The 22732-nt window shown below is 42.1% G+C and overlaps 1 protein-coding gene across 3 annotated transcripts in view; it reads left to right on the top strand.

Annotated features, from left to right (window-relative positions):
* Nucleotides 1-22732, top strand: part of FAM114A1 (family with sequence similarity 114 member A1) — a 78930-nt gene that overhangs the window by 32576 nt on the left and 23622 nt on the right. For 2 of the 3 annotated variants that reach the window (XM_032273927.1, XM_032273930.1), the window contains exons 4-7: nucleotides 8448-8561; nucleotides 8688-8794; nucleotides 11798-11932; nucleotides 18802-18954. In XM_032273927.1, the coding sequence (XP_032129818.1) occupies nucleotides 8448-8561; nucleotides 8688-8794; nucleotides 11798-11932; nucleotides 18802-18954 (509 nt within the window). Of the gene's footprint in view, nucleotides 1-8447; nucleotides 8562-8687; nucleotides 8795-11796; nucleotides 11933-18801; nucleotides 18955-22732 lie in introns of those variants that run through there. The other variant, XM_032273937.1, reaches the window with a different exon arrangement.

A 22732-nucleotide genomic window follows, 5' to 3' on the forward strand; every position in this document is an offset into this window, starting at 1 on the left:
ATACATATATAAATATATATCATATATACACATTTATAAATATATATCATATATTTATAAATATAAATATATATATATTACATATATATTTATATATGTATATATATACACACACATATGTAGACAGATATAGATATATCTATCTCTATTCAGCGGGATACTATGTAACCATTAAAAGGACCAAGGTACATCAGCGTTCTAGGTTGGACGCCCAGCAGAAGGATGAGGCAGAAATTGTGTACTGGAGTTTTACTATGAAGTGCTTTCAGGAACAAGCTTTTCAGGAGAGCAAAGGATTGGGAAGCCAAACTGAGCCAAGGGAGAAGTTGAACTGCAATGTCGTTACAGGAGAGGTCTCAGCCTATCCCATAGGAAGCTTGGGGTTTGGGATGACTCTTCAGAGATGTCTTCCATTCATCCCCAGGGCAGGGCCTTTATATCAACGGCTCCCCCATTGACCAGTCACTGTAGTCTATTCTTGGTGGAACCAACTCCCTTTGGTCAAGGGCAATTCAAAGGCAGGCATTTATTTAGTTGAGAGCTGTCTGTAGACAACACTCCCAGCATCAGGGAGAATGAGCTATGATTCCAGGCAGCACACAGCACCCACCACTATCTCTGTGTGCTGAGACTTCCACTGCATACTGCCAAATGGGAAAAGCCTGGTCCAGAAGACTTATATGTAAGTAAACATGCTTTTGTATTCCTGAAAGGAATCACAAAAAACAGAACTGTTATCTTTAGGAGGAAGGAGTCGAGGGGAGAGAAAGGGGTACCTTAAGTCTTTTAAAAGCTTCAAGAACTTTTAGACTTTTAGAAGTCACTCCCATATCAGAGAAAATGCTTTAGGATATACCCACATTTCTCATTAAATTTACTATACATGCACATACATATATATAACTATGTAGGAATTGAATTTATTTGAATGATAATTGACCAGCTGGTCCAATATTACATTTCGAATACATTTAAGTCAATATTAATTATCTAATTTGCAATTTTATTTATTTTTTCTTTTAAAGCTAATGGTTTCTGCAGGCCTTAATTATTTCCATAGGCCTTTATAAGCTCATATACTCTGTTGCTTATTATGTCACTAGAAACTGTCTAAACAGAAAGAGGCAGGTCCACCTTCCCTTATCTATGTTTCTATACTCTTTGGACTTGCTGGTATTATAAATGTTTTTATTTTTTAAATCTTCACTTGAGAACATTCTCAACACCACTAATCATTAGGGAAATGCTAATCAAAACCACAACAATGAGATACTATCTCACATCAATTAGAATGACTTAAAAAATTTTTTTACCACTAAATATTTCAGTATAAGAATGACTATTAAAAAACAACAACAACAACAAAAAAAAAAAAACAAGTGTTGTTGAGGATGTGGAGAAGTTGGAACCCTTGTGTGCTCTTGGTGTTGTTATAAAATGGTACAGCTGCTGTGGAAGACAGTATGACAGTCCCTCAGAAAACTAAAAACCAAATTACCATATGATCCAGCAATTCCACTTCTGACTATATTTCCAAAGGAATTGAAGGCAGGGTCCCAGGGAGATATTTGTACACCCATGATCATAGCAGCATTACTCACAATAACTAAAACAGAAGCAACCCAAGTATCTGTCAACAGATCAATGGAAAAGCCAAATGTGGTCTCTACATACAACGGAATATTATTCAGATTTTTAAAGGAAGGAAATTCTGACATATGTTTCAGCATGGATGAACAGTGAGGACATTATGCTAAGGGAAATGAGCCAGTCACAAAAAGACAAATACTGTGTGATTCCACTTCTGTGAGCACTTGGAAATAGTCAAAATCCTAGGGAGTTGAGAACGTTCTATCAGAACATAGAACGATGATTGCCAGGGGCTAGTGGAAGAAGGGAGTGGAGAATTATTGTTTAATGGGTATTGAGTTTCAGTTTTACACAAAGAAGACTTCTGGAGATGGATGGTGGTGATGGTTGCACAGTATTGTAAACGTATTTGGTACCTCTGAACTACTCAGATAGGAAAGATTCTGATGGTAAAATGTGGCCAGGCGCAGTGGCTCATGCCTGTAATCCCAGCACTTTGGGAGGCCGAGGTGGGCAGATCACCTGAGGTCGGGAGTTCGAGACCAGCCTGACCAACATGGGGAAACTCCATCTCTACTAATAATACAGAATTAGCCAGGTATGGTGGTGCATGCCAGCTACTTGGGAGGCCGAGGTGGGAGAATCTCTTGAAACCAGGAGGCAGAGGTTGCAGTGAGCCGAGATCATGACATTGCACTCCAGCCTGGGCAGCAAGAAAAAAACTCTGTAAAAAAAAAAAAAAAAAATGGTAAAAATATATGTCTTTTATATTTTCCAAAAAAAAAAAAAAAATCTGGAGTAAACATTTGACCAGATATATCAGGGACATGATACAATGGGATTTTTAAAAGTTTCTTTGTAATATATTCATTACTTAAAAGGAAGAAAAAAGAGAAAGTTAAAAAAGAAAAAGAAGGAAATATTGTATTTTAAAAATAAAACAAGCTAAAGGAAAGAAACCTTTCTGATGAGTCAGCATGTGCTCCTCTTGAGCTCCTTTAATATATGGGACTGATAGAAAGTACCCATTGAGCTACGCAGTCATCCAGGTTGCTGCACAGAACTGCTGTTGCCTCCCTGAGTTACCACTTGGTCAGAAAGAACTTTGCAGTATATTCTTTTTTCTTTTTTTTTTTTTTTTTTTTTTGAGACAGAGTTAGAGCCTGGCTCTGTGGCCTAGGCTGGAGTGCAGTGGTGCAATCTCAGCTCATTGAAACCTCTGCCTCCTGGGTTCAAGGGATTCTTCTGCCTTAGCCTTCCAAGTAGCTGGGACTATAGGCACCTGTCACCACGCTCAGCTAATTTTTGTATTTTTAGTAGAGATGGGGTTTCGTCATGTTGCCCAGGCTGGTCTTGAACTTCCTGACCTCAGGTGATCTGCCGACTTCGGCCTCCCAAAGAGCTGGCATTACAAGCGTGAGCCACCATGCCTGGCCCAGCATATTATTTTTTCAAATTATTTCATCTTGAATTGTTTCAAATAACTAGCAAATTATTTCATCTTTCCTGAAAGAGGAGAGACCTCCCTTGAACGGCTTTTTGATCTTGGTGGGATTCAAAAGAAGATGGCTTCATAAAAAATCACAGTGCTTTGAGGGGAGAAAAAAATCCAAGTGAATGTGTAAGATAGCTCTACACGGTGTCTGGAGAACGCAGCCTGCACAGCACAGGGATGACCCTAAAACCACTAAGCTATGCCATCACTAGACACAGTTGGCAGGGAGAGGGTTAGAGTCAGGGTTAGAGTCAGGTGACCTTCACCTTGTTCTTTGGTCAAGGTGAGGTAAGTCAAGTGCATTTTAGAAAACAGCAGTGTTTTAAAAAGTAGGAAGCTCCAGACAAGGATCTGAATTTCAAGGAATTATAGAAATGGGATTAAAATGACATTTAATCAATGATAAATGGCACACAAAACTTTCTTAACGTAATGGTGATCACACATGTGGGTTCTAGAATCAGAAGGACTGAGTTGGAATCCTGCCTTTGTCATTTATTGGCTTTAGGACCTTGGGAAAGTGATTTCACCTCACCATGTGTCCGTTTTCTCGGCTGTGAAATGAGTATACTAATATCCCCTTACCTCATAAGGTCGTTGAGAAGATTAAATGAGATAATGTACGTACTAAAAATATTTAGTACAGTGTTAGGACATAGGAAGTGCCCAATACATGTTTGCTGTAGCGAAGCTTTCACATCTTTCTTCTCAATAATCTCACAAAACTCTGAGAGGTAGGTAATCCTCCTTTCAGAGAAAGCACAGCAGCAGAGACTCAGAGAGGTTAAGTAGCTCACCAGCATCACACAGCTAATAAGGTAGGAGCAGAAATCCCCCACAAGGCTCCTAACTCCTAAGTTTAAGGTCTTTTCCATTCAAACATAGGTAGTAAATTAAACACCAGCTCGTTTGGCATTTATTTTAAAATGATACATTATCACAGCGTTTGTACAACATTCTCATCTTCTTTGCAGCAGTCACCTTCTTTTATTGCAATGAGCCAAAGAGTAGAGGATATTCCATCTTTAGAACCATGGAATTTAGAGGGGCTTCAGATTTTGAGGATATTTGGGGTTTGGGATGACATGCGAAGAAATTAATCTGTGAACTGTACCCTGTAGTATTATCCATATTTGTTGTTTTTCTCTTATTGGTAAGTCCTAGTCAGTACTTCGGGAGATGAAGCACTCAAAAGGCGACAGTGACTTTATATTATTGTTTTCTTGTTCTGGGCACTAGATGTCACACTAAGTAAAGTTTTAGAGGTTACTCTTTGGAATAAGGTGTGGCACCGTGTCTAAACCTTAGCTATGAAAAATTAGAGCTCATACATATAAAGCTAAACTTTATATAATTTTTTTGTTTCTTTTTTTTTAAGCTGAACTTTATATTTCTGGTAGAATGCAATAAAAGGGTACTTTCCCTAATAAAAAATTCAGGAAAAGAATTGTTAATAAGAAAATGTAGATGGAATAGCAGCCTATTTTCATGTATGTTAAACTGATAGATCCCATTTATATGCACATAAAATCGTATTTCCTTCTAGAAACAAAGTGATTTTTCTAGAGGCAGCTTATGCATGCATATCTGTGATGGTTTATGTTCTGAGATGGCGAGAAGCTGTTCTTCCTGCAGAAAGAACCAGACATTGTCCTAACCTGCAAGGGATGGAGAAGGTGAAAGAAGAGATAATGAATATAAGGTTCATTATCTCCTGAAACGGTCTCAGGGAAAGATGTGTGATCATCTTCCTTGAGTGGCTTAAGCAAAGAAGACGGAAAAGATGGTGCCTCCCAGCCTTCTTGGCCTCATTTTTTTTCCTTGATTTTGGCTCTCAGAAATCTACATGAGAATCATAGGTTGAGATTTGGAGGCACATTATTTCCTTTTGGAAATATATATATTTCCCCACTGAGTTATTGTGAGATGCAAATACCTCTGCTCTGTCCATAATAACTCTGTCTCCAGGCTGGAGTGCAGTGGCCCAATCTTGGCTCACCGCAACCTCCGCCTCCCGGGTTCAAGCGATTCTCCTGTCTCAGCCTCCGTAGTAGCTGGGACTACAGGTATGCGCCACCATGCGCAGCTGATTTTTGTATTTTAAGTAGAGACGGGGTTTCACCATGTTGACCAGGGTGGTCTTGATCTCTTGACCTCATGATCCCCCTGCCTCAGCCTCCCAAAGTGCTGGGATTACAGGTGTGAGCCACCGCATCTAGCCTTTGAAAAATGTGTATATATATATATATTAAAGACAAGGAAGATGGACTCAGTATGTAAAAGAGTTAGATATTCTATTCTCTAACTTAAATGTGTCATTGAAACTTCAGTTTCCTTTGAAATGCTTGAAATTCATTGGAAGCTAGAGATAATTAATTCAAGCCTTAGCAGTCACAGTACACCTTTATTTTTTCAAGTAACACAGTACACCTTTATTTTTTCAAGTAACACAGTACACCTTTATTTTTTCAAGTAATTAATTTGAACTGTGTCTAATGATCTGCCCATGAATATAAACACATATTTCTATACGTAATTACAGTTGTCAAAAATGTTTAAGTTTCAGGGTTTTCTAGGTAGTGTATAATGATTGGTGATTTCCATTGGACATAATTCCTTCTATATTTGTTAAATATCAGTGCCTTGTTTACGTTAAGGTCACTCAGATGAATAAGGTTACAGTTGCTAAAATACCACTCCTTAGGTCTGGGAGTCATCCATGTCTTCCCCTTTCTTATTCAGGAAATGGACAACTGGTTATTTAACAGTGCCTTCTAAGACTAGATGGTTCTAGTTAGCTCTCAAATTCTGTTGGGACTTGGGATGTTTTTCCTCATATTACTGCCTTGTGTTTTAGCAACCTGAGGTTGCCCAGGTCCCTAGAGAAATCTTTCATTTTCTCTGTGAGTGCTCAGCAGGTGGGGAGTACTGTGATGATGGCAGCCTATGCTGTTTCTCCTTCAAGAAGTCAAACAGCCACTGAGGACGATCAGTAGGCTATTCATTCCTTCAGTGGGTTTGACAACTCAGAAAAACTGTAGCTCATCATGGAGGCCTCAAAGAGAGGAAAACCTCTTCAGAATAAAATGTAGACCAGACTATGTCTCTATCAGGTCAAAGGTTGGGGTTTTTCCATGTGGGTAGGAAGATCAGCTCTGTATTCACCAAATAGTTATTGAGTAACCACTGTGCCAGGCTCTGGGGCACATGAGTATTGTCCCTGCTCAGATGGAGTAAAACCTGTGCCTTTCACCTGCCTGACTACTGTTAAAGGTGGTTTATATCATTATCGTTTAAGACAACTATCAGGGCTATTGGGTGGCCTCCCTGGTTTCTCCACTGACTTGCCTTTGATTTGGGGATGTCGGCTCCAGAACCTTCACTCTCCAGGCCTAAAGGAATGCCTAATGCTTTTAAGAAACATTCTGCACAAGATACAGAAAAAAGCATAGACTTATTTTAATGTTGCAGTAATTGGTTGGTAAATATTCTCTAACTTTTCCCTTTAATCTTTTTAAACAATGGATCATGGCTAAGCAGAAGCTTTACTTATCAAAAGCACTCATATCCACTTTTTCATTCAAAGCTTTCATAAGACCATTGAAACTTGTGGTCCATAGTTTCAAACTATCAACTTTTTTTGGCATATTTCCTTTTATTTTTTTATTGTACTTTAAGTTCTGGGGTACAGGCGCAGATCTTGCAGGATTGCTGCATGGGTACACACATGCCATGGTGGTTTACTTGTCTCCGTCTCTCCCCGCCCCCCTCCCCAGGCAGCTACATCAGGCATTTCTCCCAGTCTTCTCCCTTCCAACCTCCCCAACCCTTGTCGTCCCTCCCCTAGCACCCATGCAAATGAAGCTAGTTTTCTGTCAAAATCAGTTTACTAAAAAGAGTCAAAAGCTTTCCTAATAAGTAAAGGTTTGTTTTCACGGCTGTCTAATGTGACTGTTGACCTATAACTTTGAGACCATGTATGTTTGTTATTGGAAACTGCACGTATGCCTATTTTAAAGGATCACATTTGTTCTCTTGAAAACTGTGTTTGCATAAGCGATTTAACGGCCCATCAGCCTGGATACACGTAATCACAAAATATGACCTCATGGGTCTTGTAATAATAAACAAGGCCACGTGAAACCTGTGACATTTTTCTTGGGGTTAAAAATGGTTCTTCATTTTGACTTTCTCCTTTTATTGGTTTATGAAAATAAAATAATCTTTAAATAAAAAAAAATTCTGAAGCTCAGCTGATTTCAATCCAGTGTTAATTGACCATCTGCAATGTGCTAAGCCTGCAAGGAATCAAAACATGAATGAAGAATATCTTTCATAAGGAGCTAACAAAAGACTAAAGAGGATGAAACAGGTACACTATGCAAAGACAGAGTGTTGAGCTTAGAATCTCAGGTTGATGGCTAGGTTGTGTGAGAAGCAACAGCAAACAGTGAAGCATCTGGGAGCACTCTACCTGCGTGTATCTTATTTGAGCTTCACAATAACTCAACAGGGAAACTGAGTCACAGAGCAGCTAGGTAACTTCTCCAAGGTCATTCAACAAGATAGGGATGAAATTGAGTTCATATTGGAACCTACATCTCAGGGAGCAGGGATTCCTCTTTCTTTCAATCAGGATGTACTTCTTTTTTTTTTTTTTTTTTTTTTTTTGAGACGCAGTGTCACTCTATCACCAAGGCTGGAGTGCAGTGGCAAGATCTTGGCTCACTGCAACCTCTGCCGCCTGGGTTCAAGCAATTCTCCTGCCTCAACCTCCCAAGTAGCTGGGATTACAGGCACGTAGCACCACGCCCAGCTAATTTTTGTATTTCAAGTAGAGACAAGATTTCGCCATCTTGGCTAGGCTGGTCTTCAACTTCTGACCTCATGATCCACCCACCTCTGCCTCCCAAACTGCTGGGATTACAGGCATCCTTGCCCGGCCCAGTATGTACTACTATAAGCCAGGCACGGTGGCTCACGTCTATAATCCCAGCACTTTGGGAGGCCAAGGTGGGCTGATCACCCGAGGTCAGGAGTTCAAGACCAGCCTGGCCAACATTTAGAGAAACCCCGTCTCTACTAATAGTACAAAAATTAGCCGGGCATGCTGGCGCTAATCTGTAATCCCAGCTGCTTGGGAGACTGAGGCAAGAGAATCACTTGAACCTGGGAGGCGGAGGTTGCAGTGAGCCGAGATTGCGCCACTGACCTCCATCCTGGGTGACGGAGCCAGGCTCCGTCTCAGAAAAAAAAAAGGATGTACTTCTACAACTTAAAACAGCTTCGTAAGATTAGCTGGAGGATTTGTAGACTGTGGATTTCTAATGTATCCATAAACCATATTTTTATTTCCCAATAGGTCATGGACTGACAGCGGTCAAAGAAAAAGCAGGGGCCACTCTACGGATTCACGGTGTAAATTCTGGATCTTCCGAAGGGACCCAACCAGATACTGAAAACGGAGTCCCTGAAAGTGAGTGATGTGTCTCCTCAGGGTAGTTCTTGGACTTGGGCTTTATTACACCATGTGCATAATCAGAGGGTTTCCAAGTTCAGATCAGCAACATGAACTTTCAAAGGATTTCTTTTTTCCCTCTAGTAACAGATGCGGCCACAGATCAGGGCTCTGCAGAAAGCCCACCCACTTCCCCTTCATCAGCCTCTCGGGGGATGCTGTCCGCCATCACCAACGTGGTTCAAAACACAGTGAGTCGCCGGCTGGTGCCTTTCTTTCCCCTGTGTTTCCCAGGGCCTTCTTTTGATATTTCCATTTACCAGTGACCTAGATACATCAGAGAAAAGATGCCTTGCTCAGAACTTTGGATTATGGTTTTTTTATGTTTTCTGCTACAAAGTAGATGTAACCTTGGATCCAAAATAATAAGGGCAAAATGAAATATATTTTATTTTTAAAAGAGCTGTTTGGAAGGAACATTTTCCAGTCTGATTTAACAGTGTCCTTTCCAGCTGCGGCAAGGACAGCCTCTGGTTGCGGGGAGAGAGAACTCTTTGTCAGAGCTGGGACAGCTGTTTTTCCTAAATGCTCTGTTTATCTTATCCCTACATTTGAAAAATCATTAAACCGCTTCAATAAAAAGTACTAGTTACAAGACAAGAAAAACAGGCCAAATATGTTTCTGAAGTGTTTCCAGAGACCAGCGTTCTTCCCTCATCCCTACCTCTCCATTCCCACCCTTCCTCTTCCTCATATCACCCTAAGTGTATCCCCCCACCTCCCCCCGCATCCCTGCCTGCCTCTTAAAAGAAGCTCAGTATTAGCAGCAAAACATTGGTGAGTAATGAAAAAAGGGAGACACCTCAACTGAGATAAGGCAGCTAGCTGGTCCTCAGGGTCAGGAAGCAAAGGTTTTGTGTTTTTGTTTTTGTTGTTTTTTGTTTTTTTGTGTGTGTTTTTTTGTTTTTTGTGAGTTGGAGTCTCACTCTGTCAGCCAGGCTGGAGTTCAGTGGCACGATCTCAGCTTCCTGCAACCTTTCCCTTCCTGGTTCAAGCAATTCTCCCACCTCAGCCTCCCAAGTAGCTGGGCTTACAGGTGCTCACCACCACACCCAGCTAATTTTTGTATTTTTAGTAGAGATGGGGTTTCACCATGTTGGCCAGGCTGGTCTTGAACTCCTGCCCTCAGGAGATCTGCCTGCCTTGGCCTCCCAAAGTGCTGGGATTACAGGTGTGAAGGTTTATTTCTTACTACATAGAACTAACTCGTTTTTCTAAAAATATGGCTTGTATCCCATTTGTTCATTCATTCATTCATTAAAAGAAAAACTACAAGACAAATACGATTAGCCTTCAGAGGGCACATTATCCCAGAGGACTGAGGCAACTGAACAGATAAACACAATGTAATTCGGAAAGAGACGAAGGCTGTGGACAAACATGAGAGTATCTCACGCAGACTTCGGGGTCAGGACATGACAGAAATATAGAAAATAACTGTTCTTCTCCTTGCTGTTTGAAGACCTCTAGACTAGGGTGGGGTGAAGGAGGAGTAGCAAATCTGTCTTAGGAGTCAAATAGCAATACAAGTCAATCATCCGTATGGGGGGCGGGTTGTAGGATGGGAGATGAACGGAGCTCTTTCAGCATCTCCAGTGTAAGGAGTGAATCCACCACCTGTCTGAGCTACCAAGAGGGCACTCTGCGTTTGTCTTCAGCAGCCTCACATTCCTTTCCGTGTTCTCTCCAACCTTCTTGACCCCTTTTTCCCAAGTTCCAGACACTGCCCCTCCAGGTCTATCTTTACACAAATCCCTGTGTCCTAACTTCCACCATTTTATTCTCAATAAAATAATCTCTTGTAGGACGTTAGCAGGCACTAAATCAAATTATGCAGGAGTGTGAATTGCTGCAGTTGCATCATCCGCCGGAAGTATGCGCACTGAAAAATCTGATTTATAGTGTGATTACTGGTTGGATCCCAAATCTAAAAACAAAGTCTACATGCCCAAGATGAAGATAACGTATACTAATTCTACGAAATTAACTGTTTTTATTTAAATGATAATCATGAAGCTTGGAAAATGCAAATTGATAATAATATCATAATAAAATACAATTTATATCATGTGTATGTATGGTGGGAAAAAACACAGATGTATGCATATTACAATTGCAGTTATACAGTGGGAGTGTATATATGAAGAGTTGCAAAGAAACATACACGGTTCTGTTCGCTTGAATAGTTTATGTGAATAAGTCTGGGTTATTTTAATTTTTTACAAAAGGAAACAATAGGCCGGGCACAGTGGCTCACACCTTTAATCCCAGAACTTTGGGAGCCAAGGCACGTGGATCACGAGGTCAAGCGATCAAGACCATGCTGGCCAACATGGTGAAACCCCGTCTCTACTAAAAATACAAAACAATTATCTGGGCATGGTGGTGCGCACCTGTAGTCCCAGCTACTCGGGAGACTGAGGCAGGAGAATCGTTTGAAGCCAGGAGGTGGAGGTTGCAGTGAGCCAAGATTATGCCACTGCACTCCAGCCTGGCGGCAGAGAGAGACTGTCTCAAAAAAAAAGGCAACAATGACTGATAAAGAGATTTGTGGGAGGATAACTATATAATAGACCAGTTTCTAAGTCCAGAAGTACACGGAAATCAACCTGTCTTATTTCATGAATATATGAATTTCAAGAATTGGACTAGGTTAGTTTCCCAGGTTAATAATAGGCGGTTATTGCTAGTTTCTGAAAGTATGCAGGAACTATCTGAAACAGCCTGAGGGTCTTACCCTCCAGGGCCCTAAATTAAAGAATTCCCTAAATTAGCAGGACTATTTGACATTTTAATAGACTGCTCCAAGCAACTCTGTGACTTGGGTTAAAAAAATTTTAAACAGAAACAGCAATTGGATCACCTGTTAATTGTATATCTTAGATACACATCTACTCATACACAGAGAGCCAGTAAAATTAATCCCCTTGTGGGATTAATTTTATTTATGTGCTTTGGTTTTTTTCAAAGCATCATTTTTTAGTAATATTGTATGTCCTACAAATTATATAACATATGCTTTTCCAAGGAAAAGAAAATAGGATTAAATGGATGATAAATCTCCTGATGAGAAAAAATTGTGACTTTATATTGATTTTAATATTTGAAGATAGTGCCAGTTACCTAGGAGTTGCTGACTCCTGCAAAACAGCAAAACCTAAAAATCTAATCTCATGCATTTATCTCATCTGCAGGGTAAAAGTGTCTTAACTGGAGGTCTTGATGCGTTGGAATTCATCGGCAAGAAAACCATGAATGTCCTTGCAGAAAGTGACCCGGGCTTTAAGCGGACCAAGACGCTCATGGAGAGAACCGTTTCCTTGTCTCAGGTTGGATTATATACTTTTGCAATTTTTTCTTTCAGTCAATAAAGTAAATAAATTTTTCTTTATCTTTTTGACTAATTTAAAGCACGTGATTCAAAGCAAATGGAATCAACGAGCAGAGAGTGAAAATGGAGCTTCTAATATCCCTGTTTTCCCAACCACTTAATTCCTCAGAGGAGACAACCCCTGTTAACAGTTTCTTAAGGATTCTATCAGAGACAGCATATAGATATGCATATAGATATGTAGATGCTGCTATACATAAATATACAGATATGTAAGTGTATATGTATGCATGTGGATGGACATACACATAAATACACACATACTTTTTCAACCCAGTGCTAAACACATTCTTTTACCTTCTTAATTCACTTAATATTAGAATTTCTTGAAGATGATCCACTTATGCCATTGTATGCATCTCATCTCTACCACTTACTAGCTTCATGACCTGAAGCGAGTTACTTAAACAAATAATATTTGTCTTATTTTCCACATTGGACTCTAATATTAAACTTGTTCTTCCAGTGAACATGCCCGGGTTACCCCACAGTGCAGGCATGCCCCAGTCTGCCTCCTCCCTGAGACTGATACACAAGGTCTCTGTGCTTTCCTGAAATCAGAGGCAGCTGATGCAGTGGTGGATTTTGTAAATGTCACAGGCAGGACTGGGTACTAGGAACCCATGAAGGTTGCCTTCATGAACAACTATCACTGAGAATGTGTTCGTGGCAACCCTCAGAAGCTTTTGTTTTAGGCTATTTTTTCTTGTCTCTTTTGGCATAACAAGTAGGACCACTCTGATGTTATAGTCCAGGCAGGGACTTTGTAGGATCATCTAGACGTCACCCTCCTGCTCCTTAATAAAGAAAATAGGTTAGTGTTAGATTGTTAACACTGGATGTCATAAAAGAACAGTCACCCCCAAGTATCAGTGTGACTTAGAACAAAAAAGTTTACCTTTCACTCCCACAAGGTGCAGCATGAACATTCCTGCTCACACAGGAGGCTCTGTCCCAGGGGGCTCTCATGGGGACCTCACTTCTGACCCCACATCTTCTGGCTCCATCATCTTGAAATCCTTACTTCCAGCTTCACAGAGAGGGCATGTGGAAGGCAATATGGGCCAATTGAGGACTAGGACGGGAAATGGCATACATCACTTTCATCCTCATATCATTGGCCAAGACTTATCACATAGACCACCCAACTGAAGAGGGCTGAGACATAGAGATAGGTTAGCTGTGTGTCTGAAAGGAAAAGGATATTTGATGAGTATATAGGAATGTGTTTGCTGTAAGATATATATATATATATATATTTCAGCTCACTGCAACCTCTGCCTCCCGGGTTCAAGCAATTCTCCTGCCTCAGCCTCTTGAGTAGCTGGGACTACAGGCACATGCCACCGTGCCCAGCTAATTTTTGTATTTTTAGTAGAGACGGAGTTTCACCATGCTGGCCTCATTCTCCCAAAGTGCTCTGATTATAGGTGTGAGCCACCACATCCAACCTAATCTGTATATGTATTTTTATACACACATACATACATGCAAACATATGTGTATGTGTGTGTACACACATACATATTTAATTCAAGTTAAGATAGTGATAAGGTGGAAAAAACGAGACTGGGTCCAAAAACTGGCTAATTCTATGGCTTCTTTGGCTATAAAATGAAGAATTGGACTATGTTAGTTTCCCAGATTATCATAACTTTTGTGCCACTGTCACAATTTTTATCACATCTGCATGCAATCTGTTAAAAAGTAACACTGCCCATAAATTGTCAGTAGCAATGCTCTTAGAAGTATGTCACCCAAGAACCACACTAGCCATCTGCAGTGTGTTTTTTTTAATCACACATCTGAACCATCATGGCAGGGAGTATGATACGGAACCTTCTGGGGCACACCTGAGCGTTGCACCTGTAATTCACATGGCCTGTGTAAACTGGATCATCACAACACTACTGACGTTGACCTCCCAACAGGGATTTTTCATCCATCTATTCATCCACAAATGCATTTTGGATGTCAACTCTGTTCCAGGCACTGTTTCAAGCACTTGGGATACATTAGTAGCCAAAATGGATAAGAACTCTTACCCTTAAAGAGCTTTTGTTTTAATGAGAAGAGACAAACAGACATTATCTAGTTTTTGAGAAAGAGACCAGTGCCATGGGAAAAAGCCAGAGTAGAATAGGAGGAGGTGATCCGGAATGCGGGTGTGAGGGGCAGGCCGAGTGCTAAGTAGGATAGTCAGGGGCCTTGGGCAGATAATGACATGTGAGCAAATACTTGAAGCTGATGAGAGGGTTGGCCGTGCAGGAATCTGAGTAAAGCTCGTTCCAGGCAGAGGGGGAGCTCATGCAAAGGCCCTGAGGCAGGAGTGTCTGGTATGAACCCAGAACAGCAGGATGCTAGTGATGGGGAGGCGTGAGCTCCGGGTGTGAGTTGTTGAAGAGGACACCAGAGTGGTGATGGGGAGTGGCGATGGCAGATTACGGCGGACATTTGTAAGGACCTCGGGTTTTACTGTTCTTGAAATGCGGAAACCATTGCAGCATTTTGAGAAAAGAAGTGACAGAATCTGCTTTGTGCTTTAACAAGATCGCTCTAGTTCCTGTGTAGAAATCTGACTGGGGGGACCAAGGCAGGGAGACTGGTTAGAATGTGTATCCGTCTAGGGACTCCCAGAAACAGACACCAAGATGGGCTTAAACATGCAAGGATTCCATTAGGAGAAGTGCTTGTGTGAAAGAAAATGGGGAGGGATCCCGGGAAGGCTGAGAGAACCATTAGACCAAGATGCTGGTCCCACCCCAGCAAAGGGAAGAGGGAGAAAAGAATGGGTGGAAGTGTCCTAGAGGAAAGGCTGGGCGAAGCCATGGGAAAGCCCATCAGCCAAACGCTGCTGACAGAGGAGACCTCATCTTTCAGTAAAGGTCTGCCTTAGTGCCCTGCTGCACCTGTGATTGGCAGGGAGGAGCTGTGGGGGCTGAAGGCTGGATTTTGAAGTCCAGCATTTATGCTCTCGAGAGTAGGCGAGGCGGGAGGTATTCGGGCCGCACTCTCACACCCTCCACTGGAGGCAATTGCACTGTCAATTGCTGTTATCTAAACAAGCTACGACGTGGCCCCCGGCACCATGGAGGCCTTGTAGACAGTGAGGAATGGCTGATTCCGGGTATAATTTGAAGATAGTTCCAGATCTCCTGTTGGAGTGAATGTGAGCTACGAGATAAAAGGAGTTGTCAGGGATGGCTCCAAGGTCTTTTGGACAGCTGGAAGGACATAGCTCACAGAGCTGAAACAGGGAAGTCTGTTGTATTTTTCCTTTACATACTAAAGAAATTCAGAACTCTAGAAACCAAGAGTGTGCATGTAGGCACTACCTAAATTACTCACGCGTTTTTATCCCAGTAGCGCAGAGAGAACACTCTTCCTTTATTTTTCTTTTCTTTTTCTTTCTTTCTCTTTTTTTTTTTTTTTTTTTTTTTTGAGGCGGAGTCTCATTCTGTCACCCAGGCTGGAGTGTGGTAGCACAATCTCAGCTCACTGCAACCTCCGCCTCCTGGATTCAAGTGATTCTCCTGCCTCAGCCTCCTGAGTAGCTGGAATTACAGGTGTGCAGCACCATGCCGGGCTAATTTTTGTATTTTTAGTAGAGATGGGGTTTCACCATGTTGGCCAGGCTGGTCCTGAACTCCTGACCTCAGGTGAACTGCCCACCTTGGCCTCCCAAAGTGCTGGGATTGCAGGCGTGAGCCACCACACCCAGCCAAGCAGAGGGATTACTGTTTAAATAACATGGTGACAGGGAGTACCATAGCTTCCCTGAGTCAGGAATTCTTCCTGGCCAGGATCACTCCCTGCTATTGAAACCCACTTCCTTTTCTTTTCCAGAGGGAAAATAGAACCAGCATCCCTTGTCGAGCTGCTTATCCCTTAGGCATCTTTAATTTCACTCTCCAGTTTTGTTGTTTTTGTTTTTGAGACAGAGTCTTGCTCTGTTGCCCAGGCTGAAGTGCAGTGGCATGATCTCTGCTCACTGCAACCTCCACTTCCCAGGTTCAAGCAATTCTCCTGCCTCAGCCTCCTGAGTAGCTGGGATTACGGCCACCTGCCACCATGCCTGGCTAATTTTTTGTATTTTTAGTAGAGACAGGGTTTCACCATATTGGTCAGGCTGGTCTCAAACTCTGCCCACCTTTGCCTCCCAAAGTGCAGGATTACGGGTGTGAGCCACCTCACCTGGCCTACTCCCCAGTTTTGAGTGAATCCGCATCTTTCCAGAGTGACCCTTTCCCTTTCTCTTCAATTTTATCCCTTCTTTCCTCTCTCCCAAAGCCCAGATTCAGAGGTGGAAGCTGGTGTAGAGAAAGGAAGTGATGGCCAGGCACAGTGGCTCACACCTATAATCCCAGCACTTTGGGAGGCTGAGGTGGGTGGATCACTACGTCAAGAGTTCAAGACCAGCCTGGCCAAGATGTTGAAACCCTGTCTCTACTAAAAGAAAAAAAAAAAGAAAGAAATCCTGGTGCAGTGACAGGCACCTGTAATCCCAGCTACTCGGGAGGCTGAGGCAAGAGAATTGCTGGAACCCGGGGGGTGCAGGTTGCAGTGAGCCGCGATGGCACCACTGCACTCCAGCCTGGTGACAGGGGCAGGGTCTCAATCAAAAAAAAAGAAAAGAAAAAGAAAAAGGAAGTTATTTCAGTGTTACTTTGTTATTTTATTTTACCACCACCAAGCCCTGTGATCAGTGGGGGTAGTTAGTTTTTATTGCCAGTGTTAAAATTTTCCAGCGATGGTTTCATTGGGTTGTTTGAAAAACTTTAAAATTCAGAGTCTGTACCAATTTCATCTTAAAGACAGACAGGAGAGAGAATTCTCTCTGCGGCCCAGTGGGTTCTTGGCAGACAGCCTTGAGAACCCAAAAGGAGATGAGACTGATTGTTTTACTGGCACACAATAAAAACCACAATCTTTTCTTCAGGTCTCTTCCCCTGTGACCTTGTGGTGGTGGCCAGTGTCTTTACAGTGCTCTCCACAGAAATTAAAAAACCCCATAAACGTAATGCCTCAGTAAACTTAATGAGGAATCACATAAAAGATGCTTAGAATCAAAGAACGAAAGTGCAGAAAATTGGGAGTAACTGATGGAAGTTGTGTTTATGTGTCGTCATTTTATTTAACCAAAAAAAATAATGGGGAGAGGAAATTTGGTTCACAGTCATATTTCTGGAAACCAGCCTAAGAATCTATAAGCTAATATACTTTTTTGTTTTATTGTTTTGAGATAGAGTCTTGGTCTGTCACCCAGGCTGGAGTGCAGTGGCACCATCTCAGCTCACTGCAACCTCCATCTCCCAGGTTCAAGGGATTCTCCTGCCCCAGCCTCCTAAGTAGCTGAGATTACAGACGTGTACCAACATACCCAACTAATTTTTGTATTTTTAGTAGAGATGAGGTTTCACCATTAGCCAGGCTGGTCTTAAACTCCTGAACTCAAGTGATCTGCCCACCTTGGCCCCCCAAAGTACTGGAATTACAGGTGTGAGCCACCACGCCTAGCCCTAAGCTAATATTCTTAATCACAGTAAGCATCTCATGACAAATACATTATGAGTTTATATTTATTAATTTTTAAATTGAGGAAATATAATCACACACACACAAAATTTTAAAAATATAATAATTTGGCTGGGCACAGTGGCTCATGCCTGTAATCCTAGCACTTTGGGAGGCCAAGGCAGGCAGATCACCTGAGGTCAGGAGTTCCAGACCAGACTGGCCAACATGGTGAAACCTGTCTCTACTAAAAACACAAAAAATTAGCTGGGTGTGGTGGCGGGCACTGTAATCTCAGCTACTTAAGATGCTGAGGCAGAAGAATCACTTGAACCCAGGAGGCAGAGGTTGCGGTGAGCCAAGATCACACCATTAAACTCCAGCCTGGGCAACAAGAGCGAAATCCTGTCTCAAAAAATATTTTTTTGTAAAAAAAATATAATTTTTTAATATAATATATGTTATATACATAATATATATGTTATATATATATAATAACTTAGAGCAAATCAAACCAACTTATTTCTGCTTTGAAGCTGTATAGGTACAGGAGTTAACACTGTCATGAGAGATTCAACTTTCCAAGCATACATAAACTTGCTCATAATAGAAAATTTGGGGACTTTAGAAAATAAGAAAATTGGCCAGGTGCACTGGCTCACACCTGTAATCCTAGCACATTGAGAGGCCGAGGCAGGCAGATCACTTGAGGTCAGGAGTTTAAGACCAGTCAGGCCAACTGGTGAAACCCTGTCTCTACCAAAAAATACAAAAATTCGCTGGGCATAGTGGCAAGGGTCTGTAGTCCCAGCTCCTCGGGAGGCTGAGGCACAAGAATCGCTTGAATCTGGAGGCAGAGGTTGCAGGGAGGCGAGGTCATACCACTGTACTCCAGCCTGAGCAACAGAGCGAGACTCCATCCCAAAAAAATAAAATAAAATAAAATTTAAAAAATAAATAAAATAAAATAAGAAAGTGAATGACACATGTGGGAAACACTTTAGTGGAAGCCACTGTTAAAGCTTTTGATGTGTTCCTTTCCAGTTTATTCCTAGCCGTAGAATTTTTGCTTTGGTTTGCTTTTCACATAATGAACGTGTAAAATGCAAAGTAGGATATGATGTAAAAGTTATCAGTAACATCAATCAAAAATATCATTTTGTAGAAATTCCAAAGTGACCAGAATCTCCCCTTCTCCAATACAGTCAGTCCTCCCCACCTCCCCGATGTCTTACACAGGAAATGGTGCTTTTAAATATATATCCAGAGTACAAACATTGTGTATTTCTGCAGATGTTAAGGGAAGCTAAGGAGAAAGAGAAGCAGAGACTGGCACAGCAGCTCACAGTGGAGAGAACTGCGCACTATGGGATGCTGTTTGATGAATACCAAGGCTTATCACACTTGGAAGCCCTGGAAATTCTGTCCAATGAAAGCGAAAGCAAGGTACCTCTGCACTACTCATTTGAAATAGGATGTTTAGTAGTGTGTTTGCTTAAGCATGAAAGAAACTGGAAAATCATCCATTAAAAGATCTCATTTTGGCCGGGCACAGTGGCTCATGCCTGTAATCCCTGCACTTTGGGAGGCTGAGGCAGGCGGATCACAAGGTCAGGAGTTCAAGACCAGCCTGGCCAATATTGTGAAGTCCCGTCTTTACTAAAACTACAAAAATTAGTCAGGTGTGGTGGCAGGCACCTGTAGTCCCAGCTACTCAGGAGGCTGAAGCAGGAGAATCACTTGAACCTGGGAGGCAAGGGTTGCAGTGAGCCGAGAGTTGCAGTGAGCCAAAATCACGACACTGCATTCCAGCCTGGGCGGCAGAAGGAGGCTCCGTATCAAAAAAGAAAAAAAATATCATTTTTAGAGCCTCATTGTTATGCTAAGGTCACAAATATTGTACAATGTGATGATACTCAAGCTCCATTTAATCTCTTCTCTGTCCTACGCCAAGCTATTACCCCACCCCAGCCCCAAGAGGGCTGGCACAGTAAGAGCCACCACTATCCCCCCACCTCATGATGCAAAAGGCTGCTCAGAAATGTGGCTGTCAGGCTTCTGGCCCTCTGCCTCCCTTTGGTGACAAAGTACCCAGGTCTGAGATGCCCTGCCAGCCCACATCTTCATTCCTACCCAATGAAAACAAAGCACTTGATGTTTCTTTTAGACTGCAGGGTTTTAATATATTTTGTTGTATGGATTATATAGTTATTTATTCAACCATCTTGTTAGGACACCTGGGCCACAAAGGGCAGGCTTATCCTACTGAAGGGTAAGTCCTATTAGAGACCGCTCCCCTACAGACACCTGGGAAACCCAGCCTACCCAATGGCCCTGCACATTCACATTTCCCCACTTGATCTCAGGAAAACAAAAGATGACTAGCAAAAGTCAGCAGGGGCTGGTGATTTTTTTCCCTTAAAGTATCTACAATGGAATGTGTGTGTGTGTGTGTGTGTGTGTGCGCGCGCGCATTTATTTAGTAAGCACTTACATGACACTTATATAGCCACTATTCTAAATACCATAAAACAGTTAACTTATTTAACTATTTATGTAGCTGTTTTTTTTTTTGTGGATGTCAGGCTGACTGTGCTCTGGGGCGGTTTTCTTCTTTTCTTTTTTTGGGATGGAGTCCTGCTCTGTCACCCAGGCTGGAGTGCAGTGGTGCAATCTCTGCAACCTTCGACTCCCGAGTTTAAGCAATTCTCTTGCCTCAGCCTCTGGAGCAGCTGGGATTACAGGCGACCGCCACAATGCCCAGCTAATTTTTTTTTTTTTTTTGTATTTTTAGTAGAGACCGGGTTTCTCCATGTTGGCCAGGCCGGTCTCGAATTCCTGACCTCAGGCGATCCGCCTGCCTTGGCCTCCCAAAGTGCTGGGATTACAGGCGTGAACCACCACAACCAGTGACTCTAGTCTAGTGGTTTTCTAGTGGAGGCCAAGTACCCTCTGGACCTCCAGAGAGGGAGGGGCCATAGTGACATTCGCTGAGGAGGGGCAGATCCCCAGACAGGAAGCTCACTTTGGCAGTGAGCCTTAGAATGGAGAATTAGTTTTTTTACTCTCTCTAGGCCTTATCCTCTTATGTTTAGGCTTGGAGCCATTCTTGATGCCGGTCTAATCAGAAAAAGGCAACATCTGCCACATAACAGGCAACTAAGAACCAAATAGGATGAAGACATTGTCCCCTGCGTCTTGTGGTTAAAACTGTTCAAGAATAATTTTCAAAAAAAAAAGGCAAAATTGGGACTCTCATACAAATCCAAAATGACCCATGTTAAATAATTTATTTCACTCATTAATTAATTCAGGGAACCAGGCAGATATTATAAGTGATTCAAAGGAAAAGCCATAGAAGCACAAATGTGTATGGAGTAAAGGATGTAGAAATATGAATGTGGCTATACACCATAGAATACTATGCAGCCATAAAAAAGAATGAGCTCATTTCCTTTGCAGGGACATGAATGAAGCTGGAAACTATCATTCTCAGCAAAGAAACACAGGAACAGAAAACCAAACACCGCATGTTTACCGCATCTTCACTCATAAGTGAAGTCAAACAATGAGAATATATGGGCACAGGGAGGGAACATCACACTCTGGGCCCTGTCGTTGAGCGGGTAGCTAGGGGACGGATAGCAGGGACAGGGGGATTGGGGAGGGATAGCATTAGGAGAAATACCTAATGTGGATGACAGGTTGCTGGGTGCAGCAAACCACCATGGCACATGTATAACTATGTAACAAACCAGCACGTCCTGCACATGTACCCCAGAACTTAAGTAAAATTAAAAAAAAAAAGAAATATGAATGTGTCAGCAGACACAAACGTGCTTTTCCACATCAGGGAGGTTATCCTCTCATTGCACAGAGTTCATTCACGTGACTATTGACAAGAATGACTTTGCATTGTTACCAGCCCTTTAAAATTTACAGACATAAAATTGCTCCCATAAATTCAGAATCCTATTGTCCAGTAAGATGTGCCCTAAAAAATGCAGTTCTCAGTCGGGCATGGTGGCTCACGCCTTAATCCCAGCACTTAGGGAGGCCGAGGTGGGCAGATTACCAAGGTCAGGAGTTCAAGACCAGCCTGGCCAACGTGATGAAAACCTGACTCTACTAAAAATACAAAAAAAAAAAAAGCTGGGCATGGTGGCAGAAGCCTGTAATCCCAGCTACTAGGGAGGCTGAGGCAGGAGAATCATTTGAACCCAGGAGGCAGAGGTTGCAGTGAGCCAAGGTCATCCCACTGCACTCCAGCCTGGGCAACAGAGAAAAACTCCACCTCAAAAAAAAAATAAGAAAAGAAAAGAAAATGCAGTTCTCCATGAAAGAACACATTTTTCCTTACAAAAGCAAAGTCTGGAGTTAGACATTATTTAATTAAACACCACACAAAAGCTGTATGATTTTGGAGACCTCTTACCTCAATCTCCCTATCTATGAAATGGGAATAATAAAACCTACTTCACAGAATTATTAACAGAATTAAGTGAGATGGTCCACAGAAAGCCAGCAGTAGCAGCATGACTAACACGCAGGTAAGTAAGCACTCGATGGACACATGTTATGACATTTGATTTTTATATGCCTTCTTATGTCATATATATTTGCTGTTATTGTTAAAAATATCACAGGGGAGCATGGCCCTGCTGTAAAAAAAAAAAAAAAAAAGTTACAAGATATCATGGCGGAGAATGATTCCATTGTGGTGGCTTCCATCACAGCTCTCAGCCATGAAACAGCCCCAGGCCCCTGGAAAAGAGCCCCAAAGGACTTAGTTTCTGGGAAGAAGGTTTGGCCCTTGGAGGGCACAGTTTGCCCATTGCCTCCATAAGCTCTGGGTTCTTTCCCTAGCCAGAGGTTTTTGTGATATTCATAGTAAGGAACATAAATATTTGCCTTGACTTAGTGATGATAGTTATGGGGTACTGTAATAAATAGTCCTACAAATGTATGGGTCAAAAACAGTAAGAGTTACTCTTCACTCCTGTAATAGTCCAAGATAGGAGTGCCTGGTCAGCGGGCAGCATTCCTGCAATTAGGGATTCAGGAACCAGGCTGTGTCCATCTTGTGACTCCGCCAGACCCGTTCCAATGTGCACAGGTCTCCAGCAAGAAAACAAATGGAAGCTTAGACTGGGGTTGTCAGATGTAGTGAATAAAAATACAAGATGACTGTTAAATTTTAACTTTAGTTGAACAGTGAATATTT

Source organism: Sapajus apella, unplaced genomic scaffold, assembly GCF_009761245.1.
Source record: "Sapajus apella isolate SASKATOON/1434 unplaced genomic scaffold, GSC_monkey_1.0 scaffold5, whole genome shotgun sequence".
NCBI classification, from domain to species: domain Eukaryota; kingdom Metazoa; phylum Chordata; class Mammalia; order Primates; family Cebidae; genus Sapajus; species Sapajus apella.